Source organism: Podarcis tiliguerta (assembly GCF_965153285.1).
Source record: "Podarcis tiliguerta genome assembly, chromosome: 2".
NCBI classification, from domain to species: Eukaryota; Metazoa; Chordata; class Lepidosauria; order Squamata; family Lacertidae; genus Podarcis; species Podarcis tiliguerta.
This window is the reverse complement of record NC_139535.1, coordinates 115,891,501-115,913,111: the sequence shown is the minus strand read 5'-3', so window position 1 is coordinate 115,913,111 and position 21,611 is coordinate 115,891,501. Positions and strand designations below refer to the sequence as shown.

Sequence of the window (21,611 nt, the reverse complement as noted above, 5' to 3'; positions counted from 1 at the left end):
CCATGTGCAGTTCCTCTTCTGCCTCCTTCCAGTGTGTAGGAGCCCTTTGCAAGAGCAGATTGTGATGTGGGTCCACTTATGGGACAGTGGGCAAGAAGCTGATAGAGTGGAAGGGCTCACTGCTCTTGTTTCTGAAAGCTGCCTGCGTACTGAAGGTGTTGCTTTTGACCCTTCTGTGTTCTTAAGTATGCAAGAAGATCACCGGTGGATCAGGCCAAAGGTCCATCTGTCCAGCGTCTTGTTCTCACAATGGCCAACCCTATGCCCCTGTGGGAATCCCACAAGCAGGGCATGAGTGTACCAGCGCTCGCCTAGCAACTGGTCTTCAGAGGCATACCTCTGCCTTCAGCAGTGAGGGTAGAACAGCCATTGTGGCTAGTAGCCATTGAGAGCCTTAGCTGCCACAAAATGGTCTAATCCTCTTCTAAAGCCATCCACATCGCTGGCCAACACTGCATCATAGAGCCTGGGCGTAAGCCTTGGTCTTGCCATGCTGCAGTGTAAAAACTTCCCTGTAGGGCAAGGGAGCTAAAGGAGAGCAGGAAAGGGAAACAAGTTTTGTTTTTGTTTTTAGCATATTTACAAGCAGTTTATTCAGTGTAAAGGTAAAGGTAAAGGTACCCCTGCCCGTACGGGCCAGTCTTGACAGACTCTAGGGTTGTGCGCCCATCTCACTCAAAGAGGCCGGGGGCCAGCGCTGTCCGCAGACACTTCCGGGTCACGTGGCCAGCGTGACATCGCTGCTCTGGCAAGCCAGAGCCGCACACGGAAACGCCGTTTACCTTCCTGCTAGTAAGCGGTCCCTATTTATCTACTTGCACCCAAGAGTGCTTTCGAACTGCTAGGTTGGCAGGCGCTGGGACCGAACAACGGGAGCGCACCCCGCCGTGGGGATTCGAACCGCCGACCTTTCGATTGGCAAGCCCTAGGCGCTGAGGCTTTAACCCACAGCGCCACCCACGTCCCTTATTCAGCGTACAGCAGGTCAAAAGGAAGACATGTCCGATCTCCTTCGTGTCCAAAAGCAAGCAGCTTAAGCAAAAGCTATACACAAACAGAAGTTCCCAGCAAGCTGTGCTGGAATGTAAACAGACATGTGACACACAACAATCATGCCTGTTCCTTAAGGTGGAACAGAATATTTTAACAGTCTTTGCCGTTATTATTATTATTATTATTATTATTATTATTATTATTATTATTATTTTATTTATTAAAGATTTTGTTGATTTACAAAGGTGTGTGCAATGTCTCCCTCTCGTATTTATTTCTCCATGTAACTTTTCTACAAATCAGTTTCATTTGATGGGGAAACAATATGTTTTTTGCTTCCATTTCTTCCTAGAGAGGAAAGCTGGGATTCTGGGCCCTTTTGCTCACCTGTTGTCTGATTATATTCCCAGGCAGAGAATTCGGCTTTGGCACAAGCCAATGAGAACCAGCGAGAGACGTACGAACGCTGCCTTGATGAGGTACAGCTGCCTTCCCTTCTCATTTTCCAAGAGGGCCTTTCCCTTCCCTTTTCCTTTTTTTGGGGGGGCAGGGGGGACGACTGCAGCTGGTTTCAGGGTCCTTAAGAGTTTCCTCCTCTTACCTGTTCTTTACTGTTCTACAGGTAGCAAATCATGTTGTGCAGGCGCTGTTAAACCAAAAGGTGAGTCTCTTGTGCAAATCTCATGTTGCAAACAATTTAGGGTTTCCCCCAAGAACGTTTGCTTGTTTTTGCAGGTGCATTCTGCAACTTGCCATTGGCACCATACTAGTGCATCAGTGATAGATTTACACTGGATCATCCAGACATCATTCTGCTTTATCAGCTGATTCATTGAAGGATGTGTCTGTAGGGGGTGGGATGGCAGGATGTGGGGCGTAGCGGTAAAGCTGTCTCCCAAACACCAACTTAGAGGGTGAAGCCCGCTGACACTTCTCTTTCCTCAGGACCTTCGTGAAGAATGCATCAAGCTGAAAAAGCGGGTCTTTGACCTTGAGCGACAAAACCAGGCCCTGAGTGATCTCTTCCACCAGAAGCTGACCTCTGTCTCTCTCTCCCAGGTGGGTTCATTCTTCTCTCTCTCTCTCTCTCTCTCTCTCTCTCTCTCTCCCACCCCCCTTATTCTTCTCTGGCACTCAGCCTTGCTCTCTGCATGGCTGCACAAACAGGAAACTTCTTGGTTGTGTGTGATGGAAGTATTAGAACCATAAAACCAGAAATGGCTCTTTTTCTGGCATGCTTCAAACTGTTTCATTGAGAGAGCAGATCCCTCTCACACAAAGACTACTGCTAGCACAGTGGTGCTTCTCCCCAATATCCGCCTCAAAATTGGACTGGGGTGTGTGTAGAAAAAACCCCAGGCCAGCACATGGGGGCAGGGAGGAGAGGTTTAAACAATTCAACCAGGCCAGCAGAAATGCTTGCGCAGACAGAGTGATCTGCTTAGAATGAGGTTAAATCCCTCCCATCTTTATTTTTAGGTATTTTTATTTTTTAGAAACCTGCATTGCTTTTCATCCCCATTGTCCTTTAGGTTTTAGACTGCTTTGCATAGAAACAACAGCCATGGGGTGATGGTTATATTGCATGTCTTTCTATGTAATGTATAGCCTGGTCCTCCTAATGGTGCAGCCTTCGTACGTCTTACTCATGTGGTGCATCTCAGCCTACAACCCACCATGTCTTGGTGCATCTAGGATTTCCTGGGGTTGGAGGTGAAGGGACATGGGCTGCCTTCCGGCATCGCTGTTTCAGCTACAGTTGAGTTAGAAGACAACCAGAGTGTCTTCTTGGGACTGACCAGTGACAATTGTGCTGATGAGAAGCCTGGGTGGGTGGGGAGAGGCTGCAGAAGGAGTCTGAAGGGGCAGCATCAGTGGGTGAATGAAGGTAAAGGTACCCCTGCCCGTACGGGCCAGTCTTGACAGACTCTAGGGTTGTGCGCTCATCTCACTCTATAGGCCGGGAGCCAGCGCTGTCCGGAGACACTTCCGGGTCAGGTGGCCAGCGTGACAAGCTGCATCTGGCGAGCCAGTGCAGCACACGGAACGCCGTTTACCTTCGCGCTAGTAAGCGGTCCCTATTTATCTACTTGCACCCGGGAGTGCTTTCGAACTGCTAGGTTGGCAGGCGCTGGGACCGAGCGACGGGAGCGCACCCTGCCGCGGGGATTCGAACTGCCGACCATGCGATCGGCAAGTCCTAGGCGCTGAGGCTTTTACCCACAGCGCCACCCGGGTCCCTAGGGTGAATGATAGTGGGATCTTAATGAAATCTCATGAGCTTTGCTGGCCACTATGAGATCAGGGTGCTGGCTAGAAGGGCCTTTGGCCTGATCCAACAGGCTGTTCTTATTGCTCCCTTGAGCAATACATCTGCATGCAACTCAGTACTTGCCAGTGGCCTTTTCAGCCTTGCTCGTCTGGCTGCCTTGCCATTTCACCTTTGGAATTCAGGAATGCATTTTAAAGCAAGCCAGGTGTGCACAACATCATCTTAAAAGCCCCATAAGACCATTGAGGGTGGAATCTATTTCCGTTTTTCTTTATAAAAAATACTCCCTTCCCTTCACCATAATGCCCTAGGGCGTGTCATAGCAATTTAAAAACAGTTTAACTTAGCTTTAACCAAAGCAGAGTGGAAATGCACCTTGTGGGGAGTGGTTTTCCCTCTGAGTGTCTGTGCGAAGGAGGTTGTGAGCCTGTGTGTATCAGCTGCCTGCCTGCCGTTCTACTGAGGCTGTTCCCTCGCTCGCTGCAGTGCCTTTGCCCTTCACGGTGCTCCTTCTATCCCCAGCTCCCAGCCCATCCTGCTTCCTTGCTCTCGGATCCATCGTCCGTCTCCCAGCCAGGCACGGTGGAGAAGCTCCCCGCTTCGTTGCCCTTGGGACACTGCATCTTGCAGAGGGAGGTATGTTCTGCAAAGCACCCCTGCCCTGGATTACCTGTGAGGGTCTTTGCTGCCTCTGCAGCACCCCTCCCCCGGTACTCTTCCCGTCGCATCCCTGTTTCACCGCAACTTAGAGACTGAAGGTGTTTGCTTCCTGGAACGGGGCCCAGAGCCATTAATTGCTGCTTTGCTGTGCGGCTCGGCACTGTGTGTACCTTAGATGCAGCTGACATCTCAAGGTGCCAGGCTTGACAGCTCACACTGAATCATGGGAGTTTTGGACGTGGCCCAGTTTCCCAGGGAAGAAGAGATTATCTGAGGTGGACCCAAAATTAGAATGTTGGTCCTTTTTCCATCTGGGGAATACTTTGGGTAGAAGCACCTGTTAACAGGTGAGAGACTGTTCCAGTTGGTTGGCTTGGGGGGTCGTCATTCCCAGGTGGCATCAAAAACTGGGGGCAAGCTGAGGCTTTCAGATATACCTGCAAGGCAGCAGATGCAAGATTGGGTGTTGGAGGTAAGGGCTAAAAAGCCGCCTGGTCAAGCATTCCAGCCCCACCACAGACACCTTTTCCCCCTTACGGTCTCTGTATAGCTCAAGCTTTTGCTGAATATATGCTGCAAGAAAAGAGGAGCTGTGGCGTGAGCTGGAAATGTTCTTTGCATGGGAAGGGCCCATAGAGCGGTGGTGGAACACTTGCCTGGTTGTGCAGAAGGCCACCAGTTCAGTCGCTGGCATCTCCAGGTGAAAGGTTCTTGGGCAGCAGAGTATGGGATGCAGGCAGAGACAATGACTGGCTTGGACAACCAAACAAGCCAGGATATGTGTGAGCATCAGGCACCTGTGTGCATCCCTTTCCAAATAGGAAAACAGGTCAGGAACTCGGTTAGCAGTAGTTTCCCATGGCATTTGAACCAGGAAACTGTGGTTTGAAGGCACTCCAAACAAGCCAGGATGCAAAGCCATGGTTTAAAGCTGGCCTCCAAATCCTGCTTTGCTTGGAAGCCATCAACCATATTTTTCCTGCTTTGGGCCGAACGGGACTCTGGGCAGCTGGGGCTTCCTGACTTGTCTCCTTGCTTGCGCAAAGGGAGGAGCAAAGTGCCTGCATGTAGATGTGGGAGGCTTGTGAGTATCCTGACATATTAAGCCATGATTTAATCACTGGGACATGTATACTGTGTGTGTGTTTGTGTATATGATCTAGAGGTTTTTACACTTTGCCTCTCCCCTTTCCGATTCCCCATAGATCATTTCTGAGGAGCAGTGTGCTGGCCCTCCAGGGCCCAACCCCCAGTCCTTGGAAGCCCTGTCCCCATTCCTGCGCAAGAAGGCCCAGATCCTGGAGGTGCTTCGCTCGCTGGAGGAGATGGACCCCCTGCTCGCCTTCCCCTCCCCTTGGAGAGAGCCTGGGCAGGGGGGCTCTCCAGAAGGGGTGATGGCCGACGCCTGGCCCTGCCTGCTGCTGGCGCAGGGGGAAGGGGTCCCTCGGCAGCCTCCTCCGAAAGGAGAGGGCAGCTCCTCCTCCTCATCGGACGAGGCCGGCGAAGGCGACCCCCCAGAGAAAGGACACCCTGGGCAGGTGCTGCTGAGCGCTCTGGCCGAGCACAAGCTGGACTTGGGCGACATGGAGACTTACCTGCACCACGTCCTGAGGGAGGCAGGCGACAGCGCTCTGCTCAATGGGGAGCCCAATGGGCCTGGCTTGGTGGAAGCGCCGGAGGGGCAGCTGGGCAGCTACAAGCACATCCAGGCGGTCAGTTGCCTGGAGGCCTTGGGGCCGCCCTCTGCTTGCAGGGAGCCCACTTACCTTGGGGTCTTGGCACCAAGCGAGGGCAAGGACAAGTCCCGCCCAGGCCCGCCCATCCCCTCCCCCTCCAAGGTGCTCAAGTTGCTCAAGATGCCGCCCCCTCCCAGCCCCGCCGCCCTCCGCCTCAGCCCCCAGCTGACCCGCAGCTCCAAAATCCCTTGTCGCAGCAACACCTACGAGGTGTACCACTCCCCGACGCCCAGCCGCAAGGGCTCCCCGGACAGTCCCTTCCCCAGCGACTCCAGCATTGCTGGGGGACACCCTTCTCCCAAGGCTGCCCGGCACCTTGTTCCGGTGCCCCCCAAAGTCACGCCAACCTCTCCTGACCCCTTTGGCTACCACAAGCCCCACGAGTACGAGAATGTCTTAGAGCTGTCCCTCAGCAGCGCCATCAGTCCTCATGCCCACTCCCCCCGAGACGCCAAGCTGGATGTCCCCGAAGCACTCCCGCCCGCGTGTCGCTCGGCACCCCTCCGTGCTGTGCCGCCCGGCGATGTCTCGCTTGAGCCCTGCCCCTTTGCCGGGGGCCGGGAAAAGCCGGGCCCTGAGAGCAGGCACTCTCCGCCACTCGCTCGCCGAGCCTCCGAGGGCTCCAAGAAGGTGGCAAACGGGCCGAGCAAGCGGGCGCCCGAGGCAGCCAACATGCCCTTCAAAGAACGGCTTACTGTGCTGGGGAGGCTGAAGGGAGCGGAGGGCAAGGAGGCGCCAGCCTTTGAGAAAGGGAGGGCCCCGGCCCGGCTCTGTGAGCGCACCGAGGCCTTTGGCGAGGCTCACCCCAGGCTGGGCACCGGAAGCAGCAGCCTCAAGCACCACGAGCCTTGCCATGGCGGCGAACCGGCCCCTCGGTGCTACTCCTCCCACTCGGTCGGCTCCCGTGGCAGCGACCCTGAACACCACGTCTCCAAGAGCCGCTTGCTGGGAACTCCGGGTGCAAGGAACCCTCCCAAGCCCCCACCGCCAGGGAAGAACACAAAGAGTCCTCACGGGAGCCCGACCAAGTTGCCGTCCAAATCCCCAACCAAGGCCTCTGCCCCGGAGCCCAAGCCGTGCCAGGCACCGGCCAAGACGCCCACTAGTGTCGGGCGCAAGAACCCGCCTTGCCTGGACTCTGTCAAGGGCAGCAAAGCTGGACCTCCAGCCAGCATTGAGGAGAAGGTGATGAAAGGCATCGAGGAGAACGTTTTGCGCAGGCACAAAGGAGGGGCGGCAGCAGGTGAGGCGAAGCAGAAGAACTCCAGCGGCCTCGCCAGCTGGTTTGGCCTGCGCAAGAGCAAGCTCCCTGCCCTCAGCCGCAGGCCTGAGGCCCCCAAAGTCAAGGAGGGCAAGATGGTCTCTCGCAGGCTGGAGGCTGAGAGCCTGAACATTTCCAAACTCATGGAGAAGGCGGAGGACCTGCGCAAAGCCCTGGAGGAAGAGAAGGCCTACATCAACGGGCTGGCCTTGGACAAGCCCCGGCCCCACGCCTGCGACACCGGCCACAGTCAGCTGACACTGATGTATCAGGAGGTGACTGCAGAGAACTTCATGCAGCAGCTGCTCAATAGGTAGGTGACGCAGCTGAAGCCCAGTTCCTGTGAGAGTTATCAGCATCAAAGAATGAGTCTTGCTGAGGAAGAATCAGCATGGCTTCTGCAAAAGCCACTCCTGTCTCAGTCCTTGAGAGTGCCAGTCAGCATGGGGATAGAGGTGATCTGGTAATCATGGTATACTTGGGCTTTTGAAAACCTTTTGTCAAAGCCTCCCCCCACGGCTTCCGAGTAAACCAATCAGTAATGGGTTAGGAGAGAAGGTCCGCTTTCCATAGATTCATAGACTTTGAAGGCACCTTAGCAGTCATTTAGCCCAGGGCCCTGCTCAGTGCAGCATCTGCAGTGCACAATGCAACTAAAATATCCCTGGCGGACAACTGCTTAACTTCTGCTTAAATACTTCCTGCGAAAGAAAGCATACCGCTTCCGGAGGTAGAATCTGTTTTTTGGACAACTAGTTAAAAGAGCAGGATGCCAAGAGTAGAACAATTACTCTTAGTGGAGGGATGTAAGAAGTTGGAGAAGAACATAGGAAGAACGTGCTGGATCAGGCCAAAGGTAAATCTAGTTTAGCATCCTTTTGTCACATTGGCCAGCCAGATGCCTGTGGGAAGCCTGCAGGCTGGACAAGGGGGCAGCCACACACTGCCCACCTACCATGCGCAGCAAATGGTGTTTCTTAGGATCCCCCCAGGATCTGTATGGGGACTGGTGCTTTTTGTCTCGTTCCTAAATTACCTAAGAGTTGGGGGTGAGCAGTGAGGTGCTCAAGTGTGCTGATGACACCCAGTTGTTCAGAGTGGTAGAAATAAAAAGGAATTGCAAAAAACTCCTGAGTTATCTCTCAAAATTTAATGACAGCTGAGATTGAAAGTACTGTATTTTTCACTCTATAAGACACATCAGACCACAAGATGCACCTAGTTTTTGGAGGAGGACAACAAGAAAAGAAATATTCTGAATCTCAGAAGCCAGAACAGCAAGAGGGATCGCTGCGCAGTGAAAGCAGCAATCCCTCTTGCTGTTCTGGCTTCTGGGATAGCTGCGCAGCCTGCATTCACTCTATAAGACGCGCACACATTTCCCCTTACTTTTTAGGAGGGAAAAAGTGAGTCTTATAGAGCAAAAAATACGGTAAGTACAGGCAACCTGTTTTGCACTTGTTCAAAGAATTGTGCACACGTTGGCCATTTTTGGACCTGGAAGAGGATGGAACGGGGGCGTGACGGGCTTCTGCACACTGCCAGCATACACAGTGACCCTGAATGCAACACCCCCGGAGATCGGGGGTTGCCTGTAAGTGTAAAGTGATGCAAAACATTCGAACTTCACATATCTGTTTGTGGGAGTCTAAACTGGCAGTGACTGACGAGGAAAGGGATCTTGGGAGTTGTGGTTTACAGCCTGAGGAAGACGTCGACTCAGGGTGCAGCAGCTGATCATTAGGAATGGAGCTGAAAATAAAACTCCCAATATAGTAATGTCTTCATGCATGGAATACTGTGTACCATTCTTATTGCCGCATCTCAAAAAAAGACAGTGTGGAGCTGGAAAAGGTACATAAAAGGACATCCAGGATGCTGGAGCAGCCTCCTTATAAGGAAAAGTTAATTCATTTGGGACTTTTTAATTTGGGGAAAAAAGGACTCAATTATGCATGGTGTGGAGAAGTTGGATAGAGAGGTTTCCATCCCTGTCATAATTCTGGGACCTGGAGTTCTCCGGTGAAGTTGAATGTTGGAAGGTTTAGGACAAACAAATGACAGTGCAGTGTTAAACTGGAATGCGCTGCTCTAAGAGGTGCTGATGGCCACCAGTTTAAAGGGGGATTAGAAAGATTTGTAGATGGAAAGGCCAATGGTATCTACTAGCTGTGATGGCTACAAGCCACCTCCAGGATGAGAGGTCACCTAGATGCCCAAATGCAGTCACTGGGAAAGAGCAGCGTGTGCCACTTGTGGATTTTTCATGGGCATCTGATTGGCCACTTTGGGGAGACAGGATACCCACCTCTGGTCTGATCCAGCAGAACTATTGCCATTTTATGAAACGTTTATGTGCCTGGCTGAGAACCCAGGACTATTGATTCTAATGTATTAAAAATCTCTACCTGTGCAGAATCTGTACCAAGGTATTCAAACGTTCTGTACCAAACCTTCTGTGACCTGACTTTGAGGAAAGGACAGATTTGCATTACTGCATATCTCATTTAATTTCTGGATCTGAGAGCTGTTACAGTGTTCAGCATAACTGAAATCCATGCCCAGCTTTCCCCCTAGGTTCTGATGGTTCACAAGGCAACACCTCCAATCCTCTCTTGCAGTCTCAAGGGCCAGAAACTAGCTTCTTCGTATTTATTTTTAAAAACTGAATCAAATTCCAATTTCCACATTTGTGTGATGTAGCCACGCTTTCTAGGCAGCCCCGTTGAAAAGTGGAGGGTTAACGGCAGAAGAGGCTGTTCCTGGGGGGAACTAGTCCGGCTGTGTATGCAGTGAGGTCTCTGAAATTTCGATTTCAAATCTTGGGTGGAAAAGCAGATTTAAAAACAGGGCAAATGAGACCCTGGTCCATTTTGCTGGGCTATAGAACTCTCAAGGAGACAGACATTTCTGGCCTGCAGGGGCTCAGGGAAGTGAGGTGCTTGAGGGAGAGTTTGGGGTTGGCCTTCATCTTTCTCCCCTCTTACCTGCTCTGTGGCAGGGTGGATGGCAAAGAGGCGCCGTTTGAGACTCACCTGGAGCAGAAGAACGAGCTGCAGGGCCTGCAGAGAGGCCTGCATGATGCCAAAGATGCCCGCCTCATCCGGCCTCCGCGCAATGGCATCGTTGGCCACCTCCATGCCTGCCAGGAAGCCCCTGCCAAGGTGAGCCAGTCGTTCCTGTCCTGGCAATGGCGGAGCGTGTCTCCATACCGCCTGGGGCGGGTGCGTGCGGGTGCCCTCTCTGGGGGCAGGGCCAGGGACTGAGGACAAACAGAGCCCACCACTCCTAAGCCCCCACCCCCCACCCCGCTGCTGGAGCGATACCAACCCCAAGCGGCTTGGCTATTGCACTCTCCTCGCACGTGAGGGTTACTTGAGAGTCGCTGCTACAGAGACAGCTGCGGCTGTAAAGGCTGCATTTCCCCCTTCGGACTCAGGCTGCCTCTGTGTTGTTGTTTTTTAACCAGCTACTTCTACACCGTGGCAGCTGCCATCAAAATGTACAGTCCTTAAAAAGAGCCCCCTTATAAAGACCTGCTTGTGACATCAGCGTCGTTCTGGGCCCTACCTCCGCCTCTCCCCCCTCAAAGTGGTGAGGGGTTGACACAAGAGCTGTGTTTTCCAAGGTGCAGGCAAAGCGCAAAAGCTCTTTGCGCTGCAAATGGTTTCACTCCAACGCCTGAGTATCTGAGTCCTGCTCACCAGCATCCTCTCTCTGTTTCCCTCTAGCTTCGTGATGCAACTTTGCAAGAGGAGATCCCATCCGATGACAGCCTGGCTGAGTCCGTGACCTCCCAGCACTTTGCAGGTGAGCTTTATGGGATGTCACCAGCAGAGGGGACAAAGTGTGGCAGGTGGGCACCTTCATTAGAAGGTGCACACAGACTACTATTCTGTGCTGCTTTTAACTGAGCAAGGTGGAATGGGGAGGGAGAAGAGCCATTCAGGATGGGCACTCCGAATGAGAGAATACACTCTCATATAGAAGGACCCACTTTCTATAATGATTAATGATTGCATTCTTCTCTAATGTGTAGTACAGCCCCCCCCCCCTTTTTTTAACACAAGGAGAATCAAGCTCAGTGGAGGCCTTTTGAGGATATTCCCATAATTCTTTGCAGGCTTCCATGAATTGTGCTCCATCTGTACACAGGAAATAACTGGCATAAAGAATTGCTTCCTAGAGTGGAAATTAATGTCTTCTCTGTGCCAAAGAGAAACCTCCTACGGGAGGTCTGGTGGGCCTGTCTCCATTAACTTTCCCATGAGAAAATCTGCTTTGTAGGTTTGAGCCTACTGTTAATAGAATTGTGCCCACATAAATCTAGTTCTTACATTTGGAGCTTAACTTTTAAAAATGTATATTAGGCTTTGGATTTGTGACGAAAAGTGGTTTAATTTTATTTTTTTAAAAAAATGAATTTCAAAGAGCAAGTACTCCTGTTTGCTTCTAATTCTGATTTAAGAAGGGAATAGCACTGAATCAAGGCTGCGTTAAGACAGATGATAACTGTTGGTTTGAATGCGGTTGGAGTATGTGTTCCCGGGATTTTATTTATTTATTATTTTTTTTAAAGATATTTATTAGAGGTTTGGAAATTACAGAAAGAAATAAAAGAAAGAAAGAAAGAAAGAAAAGGAAACAATATAAAGTTAACAGAACATACATTACAATTACAATAATAAAAAAACACTACAACAATACAAAAAAAGAGAGAAAAATGAAAAAAAAACCACAATACATTAAACACACACATCCAATATTCCATATTTTACCTTTCATTAACTTGATTCCTCGACCTCCTCACACCTCCCTTTTCTGTGTTCCTGGGATTTTATGGCTAATTCTAGCAGAAAGGAAGATCTATGAGGTCCGAAGCAGACAAACGGTTGGCTCAAGAATGCTGGAGAGGGGAGAAGACAGGAGGGGAGGAACTCCTATCTTTTTTAAGGGAGACCTTAAACTAAGATTTGCAGGATCATAGAATTGTAGAATTGGAAAGGCACCCTATGTCCCATTCGGGGATCAAACTTGCAACCTGGAGCTTTCAATATATAAGCTGTTTGGAGTAGAAAGGGTCAGAATGGCAGAGAATCCTTGGATGTGGATTCTGACTCCACCTCTTCTCCCTGCCCGTGGTCCACAGTGTGCAGCTCCCTGACTCGGACTCTGGACAGTGGCATCGGCACCTTCCCGCCGCCGGACTACTGCATCGGGATGCCCTGCAAGAGCGTGCCTAAGCCGAGGCCCCGACTTGACCCTCCGCCAGCCGGCCCTTTCCCAGCCAGGGGCCCTCCGCCCGTCACCCGGGTTCCCCGCAAGGCCCGGACGCTGGAGAGGGAGGTGCCCAGCGCAGAGGACCTGCTGGGCCCCAGCAAGCACCAAAGCATGCCAGCTTTCCACGGCGTCTTAGCCAGTGCTGAGCCACCCCCCAGGCGCAGGGATCGCTGCCCAGGAGGTTTGTATTGTCCAGAAGGTGGTGAGCAACGGGAAGGGGGACAACCGTTAATTCTGAATTGTGTTATTTGATGTTTTAATGTCTTGTAAACAGCTTTGAGATTTTTTTCTTTTAAATATAAAGTGGTATAGAAATAGTGATGGTGATAGTGAGAATAATAACGAATTGTTCTTTCCTGGGGGCCCAAATACAGCTTGTGGGGAGACATGCAAGTGAGCAATCTCTCTGACACTTATTTATCCAGACTCGTGCAACTTCCCTGCTGGGCTCTTCATCCCCCACCCTAATGAGTTGCACCTCCGCTTTCCCCTCTCAGACCTCTGCAACGAACCCAGCAAACCACGGCATGCCCAGCAGAGCAAGAACTGGACTTTCCCCAATGCCAAAGCATCCGCCGGCACCGACCCCTTCCTCTGCTCCCCTCACGGCCTGGAGGGCCTTCATGGTTCTGCAATGGTAAGTGAGGGTGGGGTGACTGGGGGAAACCAAGGTGCCCAGCTCAGGCCAGGTGTGGGGAACTTTGGTCCCTCCAGACATTACTGGACTGCAACTCCCACCATTCCTAGCCTGCAGCTGTGCTTGCTGGGGCCGATGGGAGTTGTAGTTCAGCAAGATCTGGAGGACAAATGTTCTCCCTAGCTTGTTTAGGCCATGCCTCACTCTAGCCCTGGCTTGCAGATGGAGCTTTCAATGTGCCAGACATTTGGTGCTTCTGTTCCAGTCCACTTCCACCCCTGCCATCCATTGCTATGTTCCTCGGCTCCTAAGCAGCCTTGCCTTTCTGCTCTGTGTATCTGCAGGGCTCTGCTTGCAGCGTTGTCGAGAGGAGACGGGCCTCGTCGGATGAGCCTCAGGCCTCGCCAGCCTTCAGCACCAGCAGCAGCCGCACCCCCAGCGCATCCGACGTGGGCGAGGAGGGCAGCACAGAGGCCCGTTCCAGGGATATGGGCCCAGAAGGGCAGCCGGGCCTGGAGAACTCTGAGTCCCTCAGCGACTCTCTTTATGACAGCTTGTCCTCCTGCGGCAGCCAGGGTTGAGCGTGGCGGGAGGGGGCGGAACGGGGCACAGGTTTCTCGACGTGACACCGCCACGTGCCGCTTCGGAGGGCCACACGCTTGCCCGTGGGAACCTGCTTGATTCTCCCAAACCAAATCTTGGCCCTGCAACAGAGCACGGCGATGCGTCTTCCACACCCAGCGCCCCCCACCTGCCCCCCTCCCCAAAGGAAGGAAATAGGACCGTGAAAACCATGACACCAGGAGGCTTCTCTGCCCAAGAGAAGAAAGGGGTCCAAGGAGGTAATGCAGCGTGGTGGTCACGCACATGGACTCTTGCTGAACGCCATGAGGCCCGCTTAGCTTATGGGGGGTGGGGGTTGGGGGTCCTGCGCATCTAAAATGGCGACCCTTTGGTTGAAGCACGGGAGATGGGGGTGGGATCTGTCTTATTTTGCTTGAACCCTTGGCCGCTTTATTCGGCTCATAAATTCACTGTGAGAGGCGTTAGATCCAAGGTACGCTAGGAAAATCTGGCCTGGAGTTGAGGTGTTCTGAGTAGAGCATGTTTGCCAACCTGGTGCCCTCTAGGCGCTTTGGACTACACCTCCCGTCGTCCCTTCCCTGTGGCTGGGGTTGGTGGGCGTTGTGGTTCAAAGCGTCTAGCAGGCCCCCAGGTTGGCAAAGACTGGAGCAGAGGGTGTTCTCTTGAAAAGGTAGGTCATTGCAAAGGTGTGGGTCGCCTGTGCAGAGCTTGCACCAGGGCAATATCCTCACCCCCTTGGCCCCCATTTTGCAGGTGAAGGCTGCTGAGCGATGGTGCTGCCTGGGCCTCTTAAGCGCCCCTCTTTGCATCTAAGAAGCTGCCCCTTGTACCTCATTGGCTGAGCGTATTTCCTCCTCTGCCTTTCATCACTTGGAGAGCATGTGCAGCTTTGCCAAATCCAGTATTTCTCACCACCCAGGAAGAGGCATAGGGCTCCTCACTCAGTTACATGTGACTGCTGGAGTGTACCAAACCAGATTATTTGAGTGGGGTGGGGGGGGGGAGCGAGCGCAGGGATTGGCAGGGTAGTGCTTCTACCTCCCTCTCTTTCATGAAGTACCGTATTTTTCGCTCTATAAGACGCACCAGACCACAAGACGCACCTAGTTTTTGGAGGAGGAAAACAAGAAAGAAAAAAATCTGAATCTCAGAAGCCGGAACAGCATGAGGAGTCGCTACGCAGTGAAAGCAGCAATCCCTCTTGCTGTTCTGGCTTCTGTGATAGCTGTGCAGCCTGCATTCGCTCCATAAGACGCACACACATTTCCCCTTACTTTTTAGGAGGGAAAAAGTGAGTCTTATAGAGCAAAAAATACGGTAGCTCCCACAGCCCTTCTTCCCCACTGGAACCAACTTGGCAGGACATTTCTTATCCAGAACCTCACATGCCTGGGACTTAACACTTCTGTGGGTTTCAGGAATGGCTAGCTGGGTTCCTCACTCCCCATCCCTTCCTTGTATCCCCCCCATTTAAATGTTAAGTTTCTAATGTTGCTGTTTTAGTTTCCACACATTCAGGCCCCTCTTCTCTCCTTTCCCTGTTTCTAAAGGAGCCCCACGTGGTTCCCCAGATGGTGCTATTTTGCTGTGTACAGGCCCCTTTCCTTACAAGTCTTCCTTATTATGTTGTCCTTTAAAAAAAAAAAAAAAAGAATTTGGGTTTTTTTTAAAAAAACAAAACATTAAGATGTCTTTTGCTCCTCTACTAATTTATATAAGTTATTGTGAAATGAGGCTGTTTATTGTCTTTTGATCTCCCAGGAAATAAAGGGGTAAAAAAATGTGTGTGTGTATTGGATTGGATACATGGATTTTGGGGGAACAAATTGCACAGCATTCTCCCCTGATGCCTTTTCTCTTTCCTGAAAAGGGGTCTCTCATTCCCCCAAGTGGTGTGTTTCTGTACCTTTTGATGTCTGGGCTATACCATTTCCCACCCCCATCCCAGTTTAAAATGATATTTTTTCAGTCTGCTCCCAGAAGAACAGGTTCACATCCTTCTTGCACCTTATCAGTACTAATGCACATCCCTGACCACATGCATGGAAGTCTACATGTATTACTGCAGCAGCAAGCATGGTTTCTAAAATATTGGACCTGGAGTTGCAGGACACCCTGGGGGGATGTTACAGGCCACAGGGCGGCAGGGAGATAGTGATAGCACACCGGCTTTTTCACTTTACATGAAGAAATGAGGTTTAGCTTTAGTATAGAACAGTGGCTCACAGGCATACATCAGGAGTGGGATGCTAATAAAATTACTTGTTCCAAAGCGGCAAGGAGGGGCAGGTTCTTGAGTTAGGGCTGCAAATTCATGGTTCTTGTTGCAGTTCAGGATGGTGCTGGTGGTGTCAGGTGGTTTGCGTTTTGGACAATGTCTTAAAAAAGCCAGTTTCTTTGGGGTTAAACTGAGGTTTCCTAAGACAAAGTGGTAAGATCAGGCATAGGCAAACTCGGCCCTCCAGATGTTTTGAGACTACAATTCCCATCATCCTTGACCACTGGTCCTGTTAGCTAGGGACGATGGGAGTTGTAGTTCCAAAGCATCTGGAGGGCCAAGTTTGCCTATGCCTGGCTAAGATGGTTTCCATCACAGGCCATTCTGCCTCCCAGCTAACAGCACAGAACGACAGCTGGAGAGGGGCTTGGTGCTACGTGCGGAACTGAAAGAGTCTTCTGGTCCATCTTGCCTTGTAAGTGCAAAAGGGGGCTTCTGTGTCACCTGCCCAGGGTGGAAGATTCTGATCTTAAGAAATGCCATTTGCTGGCTGGATGTTTAAGCAGTTGCGGGGGCCATGTGCCAGGACTATTTCTTCCATTACCTCGCCTGCCTCTTTTATTGTTAGGCTGATTGCAGAGGTTTGACGCAGGAAATCCGTCCTGGAAGAGAGCAGCATGGAAGAGATTCTTCCGTGCCCTTCCTTGCAATAGCAGTGCAAGAGGCAGCGAGCTTCTCTTTCGGAGAACAGCCTCCTCTTTTTCTGCAGCTCCCTGGTGCTCCCTAGTGGCCAGAGGAGGAGCGGCTGTAGCAACAGCCTGCATTGCTCAGCCCTTACATCACTTTCCAAAGACTGCAAATAGAGGCTGCCCAGGATTCCAAGCTGGCCTGCGCTGCTCACGAGATCTTCAGAGCAGGGATCTGCAGCAGGATCTGTTTAACAGTGGCAACAGTGGCAAAAATATTCCCCCTGTAATTTTGGCTGCTGAAACTAGGGAAATTGGGGGGGGGGGGCGCGGTAATTAGGAGGAGACTTTTGGTGAAATTACCGAGTTTAGTTCCGATTCTGAAACCAATTTTCTTGGCTCAGAGGAACCCTGTTCCTTAATTCTTACTCAAATGGGGTTTTTTCCCCCATTACCTCACCTGGTAGCAGAATCTAGTAAAAAACAGTAGTAAAAAACAGAATCTAGTAAAAAAACAGCCAACAAGCCCGTGGCTTGGCTGCTGTTGGTTTAAAGCAGGGGTCAGCAACCTTTTTCAGCTGTGGGCCAGTCCACCATCCCTCAGACCATGTGGGGGGTGGCAGGTGCTTTGAGTTTTGGACAATGTCTAAAAAAAGCCAGTTTCTTTGGGGTTAAACTGAGGTTTCCTAAGACTATATTTTGGGGGGGAAACGAGCGAATTCCTATGCCCCGCAAATAATCCAGAGATGCACTTTAAATAAAAACACACATTCTACTCATGTAAAAACACCAGGCCAGCCCCACAAATAACGCAGAGATGCATTTTAAATAAAAGGACACATTCTACGCATGTAAAAACACGCTGATTCCCGGACCGTCCACGGGCCAGATTGAGAAGGTGATTGGGCCGCATTCGGGCCCCGGGCCTTAGGTTGCCTACCCCTGCTTTAAAGCATTGTGGTTTTGAGTAGTAATGCAAGACCGATACCAGCGGGATTGTAAAGGCAACTGATTTGCAGTCACCCCCTCCCCCCCTCCCCAAGCATCCCTCCTATTAATGTCGGTCACAGACAACTGCAGCCTCACACGCATAGTGTGCCTCATTCTTCCTATGCATCTGGAATGCTGAAAACCTCTGCAGTATTTTCACTGGCTGGAGACTTCGTCTACAGTCATAGTCTGTCTTGGAAATTAAAGGAACAGGAGGATTTGAAAAGGGGGCCTGGCGGCTAACCTTTACACAGTTGGAATTTCAAGGCTGTGTTGAGGCAGCAATTAAGTTAGCCCCAAGTGGCATCCACAAATATATTTGCAATGCGTATGGGGCTCTGAACAATGTACATTATTCTTTAATTGTTACAAGCCATTAAGGTGGCTCTTTATTTATCTCCCTATTGCAGAGAGGGGGATGCTAAGAGTCTGCCTTGCCTAAGGCCACTTCTTCATGAAAAATAAACGTAGGCATGCTAACTACTAGGGGAAAAACAAAGCTAAACTTGTAAAGGGACATGCCCTTATTAGGCACACCAACAAACCACTTTTTCAGTTTTTCTCATATGTTTCAGGAAGCTTTTAATGTTTGATGTTGCTGCTGTTGTTTTCACCTGCATTTGGGTTGGAAGCCACCTAGAGTGGCTGGGTGGAGTATAAAAAAATTAATTATTATTAGATAAGAATTTTGAACTACCTTACAGGCTGGTTGTGTCAATCAATCAATCAATCAATCAATCAATCAATCTTTATTACAGTCGCAGACCAGCATAAGATAAAAGCATGTGAATAAAATAAAGCACATAACTTAAAGAGGAAAGAGATAAAAGTTAAAATGTGATTATTATTCATATAAACTTAAAACAGAGAAACAGAAGACGGAAGCAGTTAAAAGTGACTGTAAGGGAGGGAATGTGAAGCAGCACAAGTCTTGCATTATGGGCCTTCAGTTTAGCCTGGTTTGTGGCACAAACCATCCATAGGGGGATGTCCATCATGGCAGCGCAATATCTGTGTTTTCAAATTGGAGTGCTAGGGAGATAGAGTTGTTCTGTACGTTCTGGCAATTTGTGCAGTATAGACAGGATGAACCTAGCTCGTATATCTGTATAGCATTGGCAGTGAAAGAAAGGCATGTTCCATTGTTTCCAGTTGCCCAGAGCCACGGGGGCATTTTCTCTCCTCATATGGTGTTTTCCTAAAACAGCCTTTCTGGATGGACTGGCAGTGGGCCAGAGGGAAGGCTGCTCTGAAGTCTATAAAGTCCACATAGGGGGAGATGGTGTCCCTAGATGAGTACTTCTCTATTAGATGTTGAAGAACTAAGCATCGGTCGCTAATCAAGTGGCCTTCTCTGAATCCCACTTGTTCGTCTGGAAGTATATTTTCTAGTTCCAGACAATTTTGGAATTTCAGTTGCAGGTGTCTTGCATAAAGTTTACTTATTATATTGAGGAGACGGATTGGTCTATAGTTGGCGGGATCCCCTTTTTTGCCTTTTTTGTATATCGGAATGATGATTGAGAGTCCCCAGTCTTTGGGAATACATCCATAGGTATCAATACAGGTGAAGAGGCCCAGAAATCCAGATTGTTTTGGGTGGCCTCTGCAGGTATTCCTGTTTCAGTTGAGCTACCAGGCTCTCAATCTCTGTCCCACTTTGGGTGGTTCACTATATTTCGAGGGATTTGGCCTCTCTCACCATGACTGGCCTTTTAAAGTTCCTGAAAACATGTCTCCCAGATTCTTGCTGGGCTATGACATTCCATCATTGGCAGTCTGTTAGTTTGGGAGAGTCTTATGGTATTCCAGAAGGGAGCAGGATTATTGTATTTAAAAGGTAAAGGTAAAGGTACCCCTGCCCGTACGGGCCAGTCTTGACAGACTCTAGGGTTGTGCGCCCATCTCACTCAAAGAGGCCAAGGGCCAGCGCTGTCCGAAGACACTTCCGGGTCACATGGCCAGCGTGACATCGCTGCTCTGGCGAGCCAGAGCCGCACACGGAAACGCCGTTTACCTTCCCGCTGGTAAGCGGTCCCTATTTATCTACTTGCACCCAGGGGTGCTTTCGAACTGCTAGGTTGGCAGGCGCTGGGACCGAACAGCGGGAGCGCACCCCGCCGCGGGGATTCGAACCGCCGACCTTTCGATCGGCAAGCCCTAGGCACTGAGGTTTTAAACCACAGCGCCACCCGCGTCCCATTTATTGTATTTAGCTGCCTGGATAACCCGTGTCCAGTCATTTCTTGCTGTTTCCTTTTTCTTCTAATCCAGGCATCCCCAACCTTCGGCCCTCCAGATGTTTTGGACTACAATTCCCATCATCCCTGACCACTGGTCCTGTTAGCTAGGGATCATGGGAGTTGTAGGCCAAAACATCTGGAGGGCTGGAGGTGCCTGTTCTAAGCCAAAAACTGCTTGTAGTCTCTTTTATGATGGAGGAGGTCCAATGCATCCGTTTGAGTTGCATTGGAGACATGAGTTTATGAGAGCTTTTTTGCGCCGATGCAGTCCTTGTCGAACCATGGTTTGGCGTAGTGTTGATGTCTCCACTCTATACCTCTATTTTTGAGGTCTTGGTATAGACTAAAGTTCAGATCTGAGCTCAGGAAAGACCCAATTGCTTTGACTAGCATTACCCTCTCCTTCAATGATAACTAGCACTGACCGGGACATCTGTGATGCCTTGTAACTAATAGAGGCATCATCCTTGCACTATCACAAATGATAAAAGCACAAGGTGGGGTATGGAAAGCAAAGCTGGCGGCCTACAGCCACCATTATGTGATGTAGACTTGTCGCTTTGGGAATCAGTATAGGGGAGAACAGCAGGGAAATATACATGAAGTACAAGCTGTGTTGATGTCCTGCGTTGCCAAATAAAAAGTAGATGGGGAAAGGTTAATAGGCCAAAGGTTTGGAGTTGCAAGAAACATGAGTCATAGGGAACGCCAATGAAGCCACATTTTTGAGAAGCAGGGGGAGGTTCCCTGTCTTAGCCTTAGTATAGGGGTGGGAAACTCAGCCCCTCAATGTGGCCCTTGGGACTCTCCACGGGCTGGAGTGCCCTGCTCTAGTCAGCCTTTCGAGGGCTTTATGTTTGACTGGAAGGTGTTATTGAACTGTGGTAATGCCTCTTGCTTGCCTGAAATGACATAGTGATAGGCAGGTGGGTGGGCACCTTTTTTGGGTCGCTGGAATGTAGCCCTAATGTACATTCCTCTTCAGTTATTGCTTCACCCAGTTTTGCCTCTGGCCCCATTTACCACCAGCTTGTGGCCCCTGGAATATTGCCCTTGAGGGTTGGCATCCCTCTGGCAGTTTCCTGCTGCCCCCATGTTGCCTGCTGCCTGCAGAGATCTCATCCTGCAACTTGTACACAGCCATTTAGTTAGTCCTGTGCAGCACAGCAACTGTTGGAACTTCAATTTATTTTGGTTAAGGAAGCTGTATGGCTAATGTTGTATGTTATCTGACAACCGAGCTCAGTTAAAGATGCCAAACTGCTTTTTCCATCAGCTGGGGACAGAATAATGCATATCCCACCGCCTATTTTTACATTTAAGAGACCTCATAGAAGATACTCTTCAATTATAGATCTGTGCCTTCCTCTCCTGAAATGGGGCAATTGGACTGGCATCCATCTGTTTCAGGAGACAATGGAGGGGTGAGCCTTTGGGGGCAAAGTCAAGGTGTTGGAAGGTTGCAGCTCTTGCTATGGCTGTAGTGACCAAGGCGGAAGAGCTGTTTTGTTGCAGCTGAGGCAGATGAAGGCATCTGGTTGTGCTGATGAAGATGCACCCAAGGTGTTTCTTCTTTCTGCACTCCTCCCAGCGATCATTCCTCCTCTGGTCACTGCTAGGGATGTCTCTAGGCACTGTGGTTGTCTGGCAAGGTTGATGTTGTCAGCCCTCAGGTCACATTTGCAGAAATCTTTGTAAGGGCAAAGCCTAAGGATCCCTGGGCACTTAATAGGTGGTGATCCTTCTCCAGAAAGTTAGTAATGAACAAGCTTTGTGGGGGACCAGCTGACCCCTATATGCCTGATCTTATAGCTTCAAGACAGTGGCAAGGCACCAACTGTCTTGCCAGCACTTCAAGCAAGGCGACCCTTCTACCCTAGAACCCAGCCCGGAATATGAAGGTGAAGAGGGGTTCCACAGACGACCACATGGAGAGATGAAAGCTTCCTGAGCAAACAAAAGTTTGAAAGCCATTTCTATAATTCACAGGCCACTAAAAGCCAAAGGAGGTCCAACAGCCTCAAATGCAAAATGAAGAAGTAGAGGTAGG

The 21,611-nt window shown here is 50.4% G+C and overlaps 1 protein-coding gene and 1 long non-coding RNA gene across 3 annotated transcripts in view; both read left to right on the top strand.

Moving 5' to 3' along the window:
* The window catches only part of NCKAP5L (NCK associated protein 5 like), a 43,702-nt gene extending 28,485 nt beyond the window's left edge, over positions 1 to 15,217 (top strand). For both annotated transcript variants that reach the window (XM_083427308.1, XM_083427309.1), the window contains exons 4-14: positions 1,404 to 1,472; positions 1,616 to 1,654; positions 1,939 to 2,052; positions 3,788 to 3,901; positions 5,131 to 7,235; positions 9,924 to 10,086; positions 10,654 to 10,732; positions 12,072 to 12,383; positions 12,700 to 12,839; positions 13,184 to 14,485; positions 14,746 to 15,217. In XM_083427308.1, the coding sequence (XP_083283434.1) occupies positions 1,404 to 1,472; positions 1,616 to 1,654; positions 1,939 to 2,052; positions 3,788 to 3,901; positions 5,131 to 7,235; positions 9,924 to 10,086; positions 10,654 to 10,732; positions 12,072 to 12,383; positions 12,700 to 12,839; positions 13,184 to 13,420 (3,372 nt within the window). In that variant the 3' untranslated portion in view covers positions 13,421 to 14,485; positions 14,746 to 15,217. The remainder of the gene's footprint in view (positions 1 to 1,403; positions 1,473 to 1,615; positions 1,655 to 1,938; positions 2,053 to 3,787; positions 3,902 to 5,130; positions 7,236 to 9,923; positions 10,087 to 10,653; positions 10,733 to 12,071; positions 12,384 to 12,699; positions 12,840 to 13,183; positions 14,486 to 14,745) is intronic.
* On the top strand, positions 7,243 to 8,855 carry LOC310671797. Its single transcript, XR_014508203.1, has 2 exons — positions 7,243 to 8,098; positions 8,360 to 8,855. It is a non-coding gene; the product is annotated as an uncharacterized lncRNA (long non-coding RNA).
* Positions 15,218 to 21,611: the final 6,394 nt, after the last annotated feature.